Source organism: Eumetopias jubatus, unplaced genomic scaffold (genome assembly GCF_037043125.1).
Source record: "Eumetopias jubatus isolate StellerSeaLion01/CBP00866 unplaced genomic scaffold, mEumJub1_p1.0 scaffold_8, whole genome shotgun sequence".
In the NCBI taxonomy this organism is placed as follows: Eukaryota; Metazoa; Chordata; class Mammalia; order Carnivora; family Otariidae; genus Eumetopias; species Eumetopias jubatus.
Window position 1 is genome coordinate 18,753,395 of NW_028274814.1, and position 13,626 is coordinate 18,767,020.

The 13,626-nt window shown below is 38.3% G+C and overlaps 1 protein-coding gene across 1 annotated transcript in view; it reads right to left on the minus strand.

Moving 5' to 3' along the window:
- Positions 1–2,268: 2,268 nt before the first annotated feature.
- The window catches only part of TMEM236 (transmembrane protein 236), a 32,053-nt gene continuing 20,695 nt past the window's right edge, over positions 2,269–13,626 (minus strand). The window contains exon 4 of the mRNA XM_028114083.1: positions 2,269–2,852. Coding sequence (XP_027969884.1) covers positions 2,269–2,852 — 584 coding nt within the window. The remainder of the gene's footprint in view (positions 2,853–13,626) is intronic.

The window sequence follows — 13,626 nt, forward strand, 5'->3', positions numbered from 1 at the left end:
ATGGTGACAGATGGTAACTAGACTCATTACAGTGATCATTTTGTCATGTAATGTAAACAAATTACTATGTTATACACCTAAAATTAATATTGTATGTCAACTATTCTTCAATTAAAAAAATTTTAAACAAAATGCTGAAAAGCATTAAATATAAAAAAACATAGACGAACTTTATAAACATGTGTATACTCTTGAAATAAAATACTAAATTAAATTAGTTACTCAATAATTTTCCTTCTACATGTACATGTGCATGTAGGATTACTAACTGGATAAAGTGTTATGACCTCCCAATATATCAGGTACACCCATATTCACATATTAAACATAAAATACATTCTAAACTCAGTAATATTTAGAGTTTGAGCACTGTTCACTCTGTGAATTCCAACATAAAGATAAATATAAATGTATGTAAAATAGTTTCATAAATAAGAATATTACAAATCAACTACTTCATCATAGGTTTTCCTTAATTAAAAAAGATTATCATAGCATTATTTGAAAGAAATTATTTCAATTCTCATTTTTTAAGAGTTATAAGTATTATAAGTTACTGTTGGATTGACAGATGAGGTGAGAGATACGTTGTTAAACAAGATTAAGGACTTAAACATTAATGGGGAACTCAATAAAGCCAGTCCATAATGAAAGTCTTAACTGAGTGCTATAATCAGGCTCTATGAAAACTCAGGAGGGACAGTCAAATGCCTGATGAATCAATAGCCACAACTTTAATCTGTATATTTGCTCACTTTGAACCTAATACTACTTGATGAAAAATTATAATCTGAGGTAATCTTAAGACTTTACATATTATTTTTCACAAATGCATGGTTAAAATTTTTATTCCCAGACGGTGAACAGGGATGCCTCAAAGAATGAGACAGGGAAATTAAAACAATGCATTTAGCTACTTGTTTCTCTGGGATTTGGTACATTTGAAATATTTAGAATTTATCGGGTTATTATTGTTTGCCAGACAATGTCATGAGAGCATTTCCTATCTCATATAATCCTCTCAATTTTCTTAAAGTACAATTCTAACCTACTAAGGTACTGTTATTAGTCTCATGTTTTACATGTGGAAACTAGGGCTTACCGTGGTCAAAGAACTTGCCCCAAGCCATAAAGCTAGAAGCTAAGCTTTTAATAACTGTGAATAGATGTTTTCTTATATTGTGAGGAAAAACCATAAAGCACAGGGGGCCAGTGAGACTGGGGAATTTGGTGGAGGGTAGGAGTGGCAGGTAAATTCAGTTATCCATCTGTAAGCTATTTGTTGCCACAGATCACTGAAGAGACTTGCTAGTTTAACACATTACTCTGCACACATGAGCCTCCCAAATTTTTCTAGCAGCTGAATATCCAAGAGTGTCCCAATACAGTGAAAGCAAATTTCACAATTATGTATCTAATCACTTAATATCAAGATATTCATTACATATTATCACATAAAACACTAAGCATTTGTTGCTATATTCATAAGCTGAACGTCTAATTCTAAACAGGGCATGCAACTGGTTTTAGGATGGTCTGAAATTCCACAAACAAAATATTCTTTGAAATCCACATCTTCAATGTATGGCTTCTTCCTATTATAAAACTTTAGGTATTACTGATGTACCTAGACTTCATTCTACTAAACAGTATTTACATTAATACTTCAGTACTAGCGAAAGAACTGTGCCTCAAACTGAACCAAACATCTGTTAAACTGAATTGCTGTTTATGCTGAAATTCGTCGATTACATAAAAGTCACTTGCCACAGTATATTAAAGAACATAATCCCATGTGTGAAGAAGACCCTAAAACTACAATTCAAATTGTTAAAAAGTATAATCTAAAAATTATTCAAGAACTTGAGGTATATTTTCTAAAAAAATAGTTCTATCTAACTAAGTCTTGTAATGCTCTTTAATTTATATAAATGATAAGAATCTCATTCTTGGGCTTAGTGGGAAAACATGTTCTAATTTTTTTAAGGCTTTAATGAAGAGTGTTTCGAGAAAAAGTGTGGTATACATAACTAAAATGACTAACATTAAATCCAGGGGAGTTAACATACGAATAAAACTTTACTTAAATTTAACATCATTTGAATACATTTTTTAAAAAGTGATATGCTACAGTTATTAAAAATAGTGATTCTCGACAATGTATTCCTCATTTCTTTACATAGTACAAAAACTTATGCCCCAGGAAAAAAAAATTACAAATGTGTACACATGCATAATAGGGAGGTTTGACTATATTACATTTTCTCTTTAGAATGAAGACATTTCAAAAGTAGAGAAAGCCCTGAATTTGGTTAAGTGATTGAAGTACACGTAAGAGAGAGTCACTAGTATGTTTTTACAAAGACCCAGTACAGGAGTAATGGTTCCCAGGGCAATGACTAAACTAACTCTGACAAAAATAAAGGGTAAATCCTGGAGAAGGATGCCCAGGGAATTCAGAAGAGGGTTCTGAGGAGTTAATATAATTCGAAGGAGAGAAATAAAACTGAATATGTAGACTGGGTATAGCCAGCCTGACTTATACACGGCAGGGTGGCCAGCCACACGCACCATTTCTATGGTGTCAGACCACAGCACAAAGCTCCACAGGAAGATCTGGGCACGGTAGTCCTGCTGGGACATTTCTCCCAGGACTCCCGAGTGAAAGGAGGGCTCTTGGGGTCTCGCCAGCACTGGAGTGGGGTTCTGCATCCTTGTGGCCCATGGCAGTGACGCCTGGGTCCTCCTGGCTGGCTGCGGAGGTGAGGGGTTTTCTTCATTTTGCTTCACTTGGTCCGTCACAGTTTTTATTTCCTGCAAAGTAGCCATATGATTGCGTCTATCGTCGTTACCTGCAACAAAGTGATTTATTTGAATTTAAAAATGGTTTAAATTGTATGTAAAGTTTTTATTTCAATTTTACTTAAGTTTTAAAATTTAAAGATAAAATTGTAAGTGTTCTCTTGTTTGACACCTGTTTTACACATAGAACTTCAGACAAAAATGGGAGGCATAATGACCAAAAAAAAAAAAACAAAAAACAAAAAACAGAGGCAGAGAAGGTTCTTCATATTTTCGTATTTTTCTAGATATGGATCCCAAGTCATTTCTACCATTTCACAGTACTAGCCATGACTGGTTAGTGAGCTAAGCACTTCCACACATTATCTCATTTAATCCTCAGAAAAAAAGTTGGCAGATGGGGATTACTATCCCATTTTATAAATATAGAAACTGCAGCCCAAGAGGCGAAATGACACACCAATTCAAATACACAGTTAGTAATGGGCAGAGTTGGAATTTACACCCAGATCTGTTTGACCCCAATTGACAATCTCTTAACTTTATGACTACTATTACTGTCTAGAGGCAATACATCATGTACTAATTATAAAACATACAAATATCATAAAATCAAATGACCCTAAAAGTCCAATGGTCCAATGCTGTCATTTTTTACAGGAAGTCCACAGGGATCACTACAGTCCAGATCTCCAGGCTTGGAGTTTGGTCCTGAGAGGGAATCCAACTGACCATGAGAAAGTCTTCATGAAGGGTGCCACTCAGTCCAAGATTCTTTAAACTCTACTATCCTCAGAGTTTTTGAACCAGTCAGTACAATTGATCAGACTAAAGCAATTTGTTTGTGGCCACAAGGCTATCCCTGATCAACACAACAGGCATCTGAATGAGGAGGCTATTTTCTCATGAACTTCACATCGTGTGTGAGTGTGTGCATGCACTCATGCGCGTGCCTCTCTGTGCACACATGTGTGTTGATGTTGGGGAATTATGGAGGGATCCTCAAATCTCAAACTTAATACCAGTGTTGATGTTGATAGTGTGGTTCTTATGCATAAATGGTACAGCACATTATTCCTCAAACATTCATCTAGTTAAGCACCATTTTTTTTTTTTTTGGCTAAGAATTTGTTAGGTCTTAACAAAGTTTACTTAGCAAACATGCTGAGTTGCCATATTACTTGATAAGACAAAATAACTCTAAAGGTTAAAGACACGAAGTCAATAAAAATTTGTTGAACTATATTGAACTGATGTGAAAACATTTTAAAATAAATAAATTATGATTAATGACTAATAAAATGTTTGGTTACTATAAATAGGAGCTGTTTAAAGAACAAACAAACCTCGGTTTTCTTTTTTAAAATTTTAAGTGTGAATTGAGTAAATCGAAAAACTAAAAAGATAATCTAAATTCTTGATGAAATAGTACTTTTTTTTAAAAAAAAAGATTTTATTTATTAATTTGACAGAGAGAGACATAGCAAGAGAGGGAACACAAGCAGAGGGAGTAGGAGAGGGAGAAGCAGGCTTCCCACAGATCAGGGAGCCCGATGTAGGGATCAATCCCAGGACCCTGAGATCATGATCTGAGCCGAAGGCAGATGCTTAACAACTGAGCCACCAAGGCGCCCTGAAATAGTACTTACTTCTGATATGAATCATTTATAAATAAATGGTAGGACCCTTAGAAACTTCTTTACCAATCTTAGATGACACAGTAGCACGAATGAGTATCATTTTAATAAAGAATAGTCAGGTAAGAAAGAAAATTATATATTACTATTATTTTAATATTCATAAAATCATCTTTTTTTAAACTCAGATGCTCACTGGCAGCGGTTATAGCTCTCATTTTACAAAAGAAAAAAAACAACATGGAAATTATGTTTCTTAGAGTATGTCATGTCCTGGAGAACTCTCCTTCACCTGTCTTAGTAGATAAAACTATTTGAAGGGAAATCCAAATTCCTTTGTCAACACAAATAATGCAGTGTATAATGTAGGCTTTGGAGGATGATTGCAAATTCAGCACTGTTTCAATGCCAGTAAGTGGCAAGCTAAGACGTGACACATTAACATTTTTAAACGGTAAGAATCTTAATATCTGTGGATAAGAGCTGTGGGATGAACAATGAATTTTTAGCTAGAGTTCATCTTTTTATAAGATACTAAAGTACCAACCCGTGCGTATTTGGTGAAATTAGGGCTGGGAGCCTCATATCTCTCCACAGCTCAATAGAAACTAGCTTAGATTTGGAGGTACAGGGACTCTGTTGTCTTCTTTCCAAGGGAGAAGTACTAGAACTATTGGCTGGAGAATTCTGTTGGCCTGCCAGAGGGCAAGGTAGTGTTGAAGAAGCCAAGAAATGGTTGGTCATTCGAGTAGACCCCAAATTTACCCCCAAGTAATGTAAACTTTCATGTACTCAATACTATTCCATTTGATTCAATAACTAGTTCCCCTCCAAATTATTATTTTAATTTCCACTTTGTTCTTTTGTTGTTGCTGTTAGTGTCCTATTGGGGTAAAAGGGTATTTATTTGTGCAAAATCCATAAAAGATCTAAGCATGAAGAAAGAGATCTAGTCATTTCCCTAGAGGTTGACATTTCCCTGCAAAAAGTAAAAGTAACAGCCATTCTGTAGCTCCCTACATCTGATGCCAGTCGCCAAAACAACATTGTCTTCACTGTGCAAGCTAAATACTTAAGAACATGTAATTTTAATCACAGGTAAATGTTTAAGTAGGTAATTCACATCTATTTTTTAAATTATTTATTTGAGAGAGAGCGTGCATCAGCGGGGGGGAGGCGCAGAGGGAGAGGAACAAGAAGACTCCGCACCCAGAGTGGAGCCCAACAGGGGACTTGATCCCACCACCCCGAGATCATGACCTGAGCCGAAACCAAGAGTCAGCCGCTCACCCAACTGAGCCACCCAGGCACCCCTTGATTATTTCTTTGTATTGATGTATTTCTATCTCTAAATTGTTCCCCAAAGTTTTAGATAGTTTACAGGGAAAACCTAAGAATAACATAACAAATCAGTAGTGGAGAATTTTCTAAAGTGAACTTGTATGCCTCTTGCAAAGAGAATAGGAAAGAAATAAGAGTTATTTAAATATAAAAGAAAAAGAATCATAAGGAAAGGCACCTAAAGCCAAGACAGGAATGGAGCTGATACTAAAAATGCACTAGTGAGGCTCCCAGTTGTCTATTAGGAGCAGACAGATTTTAGAGTGCCATACCAAGTTTCAACCGGACATAGAGAATGGTAGCAAATACTGCGAAAACAGTGCCACCTTCACCATGCTGTCACCTGTGATCACATCAATAAATACAGAAGAATAAAATGTGGCAGGGCTTTAAAAAGAAGGTCAGTTCTGTGATGAGAGACTTTCGTATGGGTCTGAGTGAGACTAGAGGTCAGGAAGGCTCATTCAAGAAGGGACAGTTAAGCAGCGACCTGAAGAATAAGTAGGAACGAATTAGGTGAAGAATGGAGAAAGGAATATTCTAGGTGGTAGAAAGAGCATGTGCAAAGATTTTTCAGCCAGAGGGATCGAAAGAGGGAAAGTTTTGTGAGGAGTTGGGGAAGCAGAGGGAGAATAAGAGGAGAAGAGCCCAAACCTAGTAAGTGTTCTCTATATACCAGGCACTGTCTTAAGCCCTTTCTATGCATTAATTCACTTAATCCTTAGAATAACTCTATACCATAGATGCCGTTATTTTCCCACCTGAAAGATGAATAAACTAAGGCACAGAGAGATTGACAATTGTTTCTAAGGTCACAGAGATAGCAAGGAGAGAGATCAGAACTTGAACCTCAAACCCTTTGCCTCTAGATCACACTATCAGAGGCAGAGTCAGACTGTGTGGCACCTTATGGGCCATGATAAAGGCTCTGGACTTTCTTGTAAGCTCAATGGAAAGCCACTGAAGAGGGAGAGTGGAAGGCAGAGGAACCAGAAAGGACATAGTCTTGATAAACAGTCCCCCAAATCTATTTTTCCTGAAAGAAAATGTTCTAGAGAAGGTGAAATGCTAATGAATTAGAAATAACACTCTGAGGGAAAAAAATCTAGAAAAGAAGAAAATTAATAGTCATTACAAATATCTTAAAGTATTTTAAGCACACAAAGCACTTTTGGTCATGGAAAAAATGTAATAAATTAAAATACACAACAAGGCACTTATAATACATTGTTATTTTGATGCTATCTACCAGTTAAACTCAACTGGACTGTGTATAGTTTGTTTCTTTCAGCAGCACATCTGAGCTCTGGAAGACAAGTGACTTCATCGCCGAGTAATAAATGATGAAACCAGCATCTACTTCACAGGGTGGTTATGAGGACTGAGCAAGTCAATATATGTAGAACATTTAAAATGGTGCCTGACACACAGCAATAGCCATATGTGTGTTAAGCGAATCAAACACAGCAATCACTAAATATAAGAATGCAGTAAATAGTAAAAGTGATTACAGTTTGTTAAACTTTGGTTATAGTTACACTGTTACCCCTCATCCCATTTATGGAGGGGCGGGAGTCAAAAAGTTTGAGAAACTGTGTCATACTAGAGAGCCTTCATGAGCTCAGGACTTTAATTCTCATATTTGCCTGCTCAGATCACACAGAAAAATGCTACCTCACCCATACAGCCAGTTCAGGCAGAGACAACTTACAACAGCTAACAAGAGTCTATCATGCGCATCTCTTCCCAGTTCCATGATCAGTGTTCAGTGACATCACCTTGGTAGCTTGAAAATGGTCATGGAAGGAGTAATTACACCAGATCGCTTCTCGGCCTTTTGACTAAGATCAAGTGTAGGAGTAATTACACCAGAGAAATGGACAAAGGCTACCAATCATGGCCTTCCCCTGCATTCCCTCGAGAGACAGTGGTTTAAACATTGACCAGCATACTACTACCTGTGTTTAAAGTGGTAGGAAAGTCTTCACCAAATAATAATAATTCATAATAATAATGAATTCAAGACAAATATTCAAACCATCATCAATTTTGAAAGAGCTCATGGACTTTCCTTAGAAAAAGCATTATACCGTTTCCCAGTACATTCCAAAGCCTATTCACTGCCAGTTCCCTACCAGGCATGAGAATAAATAGATGTATCATTTCTGGATTTTAGGCAATGTAAAATATTAAGAAAATTCTTTTGTCTGCTGCAGCTTGAAGGTTGGATAGTTTAAAGACCACCTTCCTGGACAAGATATTATATTATATATAATAATATAACAATTATAATCATTATAATATATTAAATATATGGACAACTATAAATATAACATATATATTAATATATGATAATTATTATATAATATTGACTATATTTAAATAAAACATAAAAAGTAAAGTAAAATGTTGAAAAAGCATATGGGTATCTTATTTCCAAATATAAATAATTCTAGACTTTGAAATGGTTTGAAATGCCTCTACTAGTAAGTGCTTGGATACAGAACAAAGCTTGGAATCCCAGCAGGAACCCAAGCTGGGTGACAGAGATGGACACACATGGGAATGAGCCTGTTTTTAGCCTTCAGAGTGCTTGCCTCAACTTTAATTATACACATTTGCTAGTGTAATTTATTGATGTGCTATTATGTCCACTAAACCGAGAGCACCATAAAAGGGGGACTCTGCCCATTTTCACTCACCACTGTACCCACAGGACCTAGCAGAGTGCCTGGTATGCAATAGATCCTCCCCAAAGATTTGCTGTATAAAAGATGGGAGACATTCCTGTTCAGGGGTCTGTTCACATAAGGGAGCAGTGGGCATCTTGCAGGCGGAATGTGCATGAAAGCAAGTAAGCCAGAGCATTAAAGCCAGGTGGATTAACAACACACACACCCCTCTACCCTCCATTCAACAGGAAGAAGGTCTCCAGAGTCCTGCACAGGGTCTGCCCTAAGATTGCGGTCTAGATCCTAGAGAGAGCTCTTTAAGCGAGACTATGCAACTGACACAGCTAACAAGCCCTGGAGGACATTAGGAGGTCCTGGCAGCACGGCCTGGGCACATGCTCAGCTCACTGGTGAGAGAAGACGTCACACACAGCTTTGGGCCCAGGATCACAGCCAGAGCGAAGTGTCACTGGCATCGCCCAGCAGGACTAGGACAGACGTCAACGGGAGATGGTTCCTACAGCAGCAGTCTGATTCAAGACCTTGCAAAGGCTTCCCAGGCACCGGCGGCATCAGGGCTCGCCAGTCAAAGGACAAAAATGCCCCCGTGTGATTCTGAGAAGACAGTGTTTGTGAGTCCACAGGACACAGACTAAGAATACCACCCCCATCCAGAAATAGGGGGACTCGGGGTTCTGAAATACAGGTGCAAGCAGAGCCACAGCAAAATGGTGCTCCATACAAAGAACCCCACGATGTTTAGCACAAAATGACCAAGGACGTCCATACATTATGCAGACCATCAGCTCAACAACCTACTTTATTCTCTCTTCACTCCAAGACAAGAAAATCTGTATATTTTTAAAAAGATTGTATTTATTTATTTGACATACAGAGACAGAGAGAGAGAGAGAGTACACAAGCTGGGGGAAGAAGAGAGGGAGAGGGAGATGCAGGCTCCCTGCTGAGCAGAAAGCTGACATGGGGCTCCATCCCAGGACACTGGGGTCATGACCTGAGCTGAAGACAGACACTTAACCAACTGAGCCACCCCCAGGTACCCCAAGAAAATCTAGATATTGAAAATCAATGACCTATGCCTTTACTTTCGATCTGGGGCCATAATCTTTGCTGACTAATAATGATAGGAAGAACAAGGCTTGGTATTGTAACAAAGTAATGCATGTTGAGTTCTTCATGCTCCCTTATTTCTATCAGTCTCCCGAAAATATTTACTTTGAAAATATCCTGCAAATCTCAAGAATCTCACCTGATATACTAAAATTGTTCATAAATTTTCCCCGTGTAGGAAGAAAGTAAAAATTAAATGCCGAATTGCTATAACCATGTAAAGTTGTCCTAATCAAAGGGTCACAATTTGATAGCACCTGATGTCCTATGTGTTTTGGCATGAGGATTGCTACAATGTAGTTTCTGGCCCAATACCCACTGACCTAATCCTGACAGCTGGTACTTCATTAGAAGGTATAAATCAGAAATTCTGCTCTTCTCTCATCCCAGTCTGGTAAATAGCTACTTATTTCTTGAGAAGGGGAAAAAATCCTAGAACTAACGTACATACTTTTCTGAAACTTCCTTTTTCTAAGTAGCAAAAGGAGGGTATGAAGGAAATACTCCCCATTTTGGCATGGCCCTGAACACAGTGTTCCTCATACACACTCTCTAAAGCCATTGCAAAACACATTATGGAAACCCAGCTCACACGCTGGGCTCATATTGTATAATAAGCTTTTTCTTAAAAAGAAACAAAGGGGAACTCAACGTGCCATTTATTTTACTCAGAGAAAAGCAGCGTCCCTTTTTCCCCCCTTTACTGTCTGTGGCATCTCTTACATTCTATCTGGTTGAAGTGTGTTGCATTCCATTTCAAGGAAATCTGGAAAGCAAATAGCTTCAGGAATTTGGATTTGGGCTCTCAGCTTTTAACTTGGTATATGTCACAATTCCCAATACTTCCTATCACCAGGGGCTCTCTGTCAGGGTGGGTTTCAGAACTGTTTGCGGAACTTTTAAAAATTGCAGATGCCAGGCCTTGCATATTCTTCAAGCCAGAAATTGCTGGTCTAAGGCATTTAACCTGAAGAAGTTAACTGTATATGCTGAGACCCCAACAACTGTCCCCTGGTGTACTGATCAGTAGATAGTGCTCACGCATATGTATTGTGAAAAGATGCCTCTGGTGAGTACCCAACGGGTGAGTCCCTGCATATATGTTCACAGGTGGCCCATGATTCACTGGAAATAGCTTAGAAATTCAATAAAAATCATCATTGTCATTCGTTTAAGAAATTGTATAACTCAATAAGAAGAAATAACTAATAAAATAACAGATCCTTTTCCTTCTTCCACTCAGGTTCTGCGAACCCCTAAACCTGGATCAGCCCTTCAGTTCCATCTTTTCTACAATCAATGCCCAGATTTCTCAGTATCATTGAAGAAAGCTCTCATAATCTTGATTGGTTGCAGGACAAATTCCTGGTTTCCATCCTTTGTTGAACCCTATGCGTCTCTCATCCATCCATCTCCCTGCCCTTGACCCTCAGCTATTATTCCAAACCTTACCCATCCTGTTACAGATTCTCTCCCTTGCATCCATCCCCAGTGCTCTCTGCAGGTAATTTTGCTTCCTATTTCCCAAAGACATTGAGGTGTTAACAGGTATAAACTGCCCCTGCTTGCTTTCTGCCCATCCACTTGAATCACATTCACAAGTGTAAATCACCTGGGGGGTTTTAAAAATTACTTGTGCCTGGCCCTATCCTCCACCAAAATTATGATTTAATTATCTAGGTTTCAGTCTGGGAGTCAGAAAAATTTCAAGCTCCTTAGGCAATCCGAATGTGTAGTAAAAAAGTGAAAACCACTGCTCACAATTGAGGATACCAATCAGAATCCAATGAGGTTTTGTTTTTAAAAATTTAAATATGCCCAAGTCCCATCCTCAGAGATCCTGATTCAGCTTATCTGGGGTTGCTATGACTGGCACTGACATTTTTAAAGCACTCTATTAAGTTCTTTTTTTATGTTGGAAATATCAGGAGAAGTGGAAAGAAATACAATAAAGGCAGGGTCTAAAAGCTTTGCCAGATCAAGTAAATAAATATACCGATTATCATTCCTGATTTATTGGTTACCTATAAATTAATGAGTTTATACCCTACAGAGATTCCAACTTCTCTTCATGAAACATTTCAATCTACAAAATTTTTGAGAAGATAATTGGTAAATATTTATATCAGCTTGGAGTGAAAAAAAGATTTTTAAAGCATAACTTCATAGAGTCCAGAGAGGAAATATTTATAGATTGGATTCTGTCAAAATTAGAAATTTCCTATATCAAAAACAGTATAGTAAAATTAAAAGGCAAATAACTGAAATATATATTTCTGACAGGGAAAGTTTAATGTCTTTACCATTTTTTTATTTTTTATTTTTTATTTTTTTTATTATGTTAGTCACCATACAGTACATCATTAGTTTTTGATGTAGTGTTCCGTGATTCATTGTTTGCGAATAACACCCAGTGCTCCATGCAGAACGTGCCCTCTTTAATACCCATCACCAGGCTAACCCATCCCCCCACCCCCCTCCCCTCTAAAACTCTGTTTGTTTCTCGGAGTCCACAGTCTCTCATGGTTCACCTCTCCCTCTGATTCCCCCCCCTTCATTTTTCCCTTCCTTCTCCTAATGTCCTCCCTGCTATTCCTTATGTTCCACAAATAAGTGAAACCATATGATAATTGACTTTCTCTGCTTGACTTATCTCACTTAGCATAATCTCCTCCAGTCCCATCCATGTTGATGTAAAAGTTGGATATTCATCCTTTCTGATGGCTGAGTAATATTCCATTGTATATATGGACCACATCTTCTTTATCCATTCATCTGCTGAAGGGCATCTTGGCTCTTTCCACAGCTTGGCTATTGTGGACATTGCTGCTATGAACATTGGGGTGCATATGGCCCTTCTTTTCACTACATCTGTGTTTTGGGGGTAAATACCCAGGAGTGCAATTGCTGGGTCATAGGGTAGCTCTATTTTTAATTTTCCGAGGCACCTCCACACTGTTTTCCTAAGTGGCTGAACCAACTTGCATTCCCACCAACAGTGTAAGAGGTTCCCCTTTCTCCACAACCTCTCCAACATTTGTTGTTTCTTGCCTTGTCAATTTTTGCCATTCTAACTAACGTCCTTACTATTTACAGAACTCATGAATCAGTAGTAGAAACAACAAAGGAATGGACAAATCAACAGAAAAACAAATCAAGGACAGAAATAAATGATTTTTAAAAGATACAAATAGCCAAGAAACCTATGAGAAAATGCTCAACACAACTACTACCTTAAGCAAATTGTTAAAACAATAAGATACTATTTTTGCCTATGAAACTGGCAAAGATGAAGAGGAATATATTATCCAAAGTTACAAGGTTGAGAACAAACAGGTGTTTTCTTACACTACTGTTTAGATGGTAAATTAGGGCATTCTTTATAGGGGGTCATTTGGTTGATTGACACCTGTCAAAAACCTTAAAAGCCTGCAGATACTTGGAGCCAGAAACTGTACGTCTAGGCATTTAACATAAAGAAGTAATCGTCTATGCTGCTGAGATCCGGCAGCACTTGGGCCCAGTCTCTGGGTATTAAAGAGACTACGCAGTAAGAACTGGACTAGGGCCACTGAGAGCAGATTTATTCGAAAACCTTACACTGCCAACATCATACCTGGCACTTCTTACTGATGTGACAGTGGAAACCACCTCCTCTGCAGAGCTCTGATGTTTTCCACTCAAATAGCCTGTTGATCTCACCTCTAGCAAGTCGTCTCTGACTGTGCAGATATCCCCAATGCAGCCAAACCATCTTGCTATCCCATTTGTACAATCCCCTATGAATGACCCCCTCTGTATTTGTCTGCATGTGCAGCCAGTCCATAATAGTCCCATTTCTTCTGGCAAGTGTCGTTGCCAAGGAGTCTGGGCATGTGCAGATGCTCAGGGTCTTCTGAGGACACTCTGTGGTCATCCTCCTGGTATCATTCGGCTGTCATCCAGTGGCCATTAACTCTCTCTGCCCCTGGCCACTGCTTGGCCAGTCACCTACAAGTGGCTTCTAACTCTCATACACAGCACAGGGTCCCGCAGACCCTGAC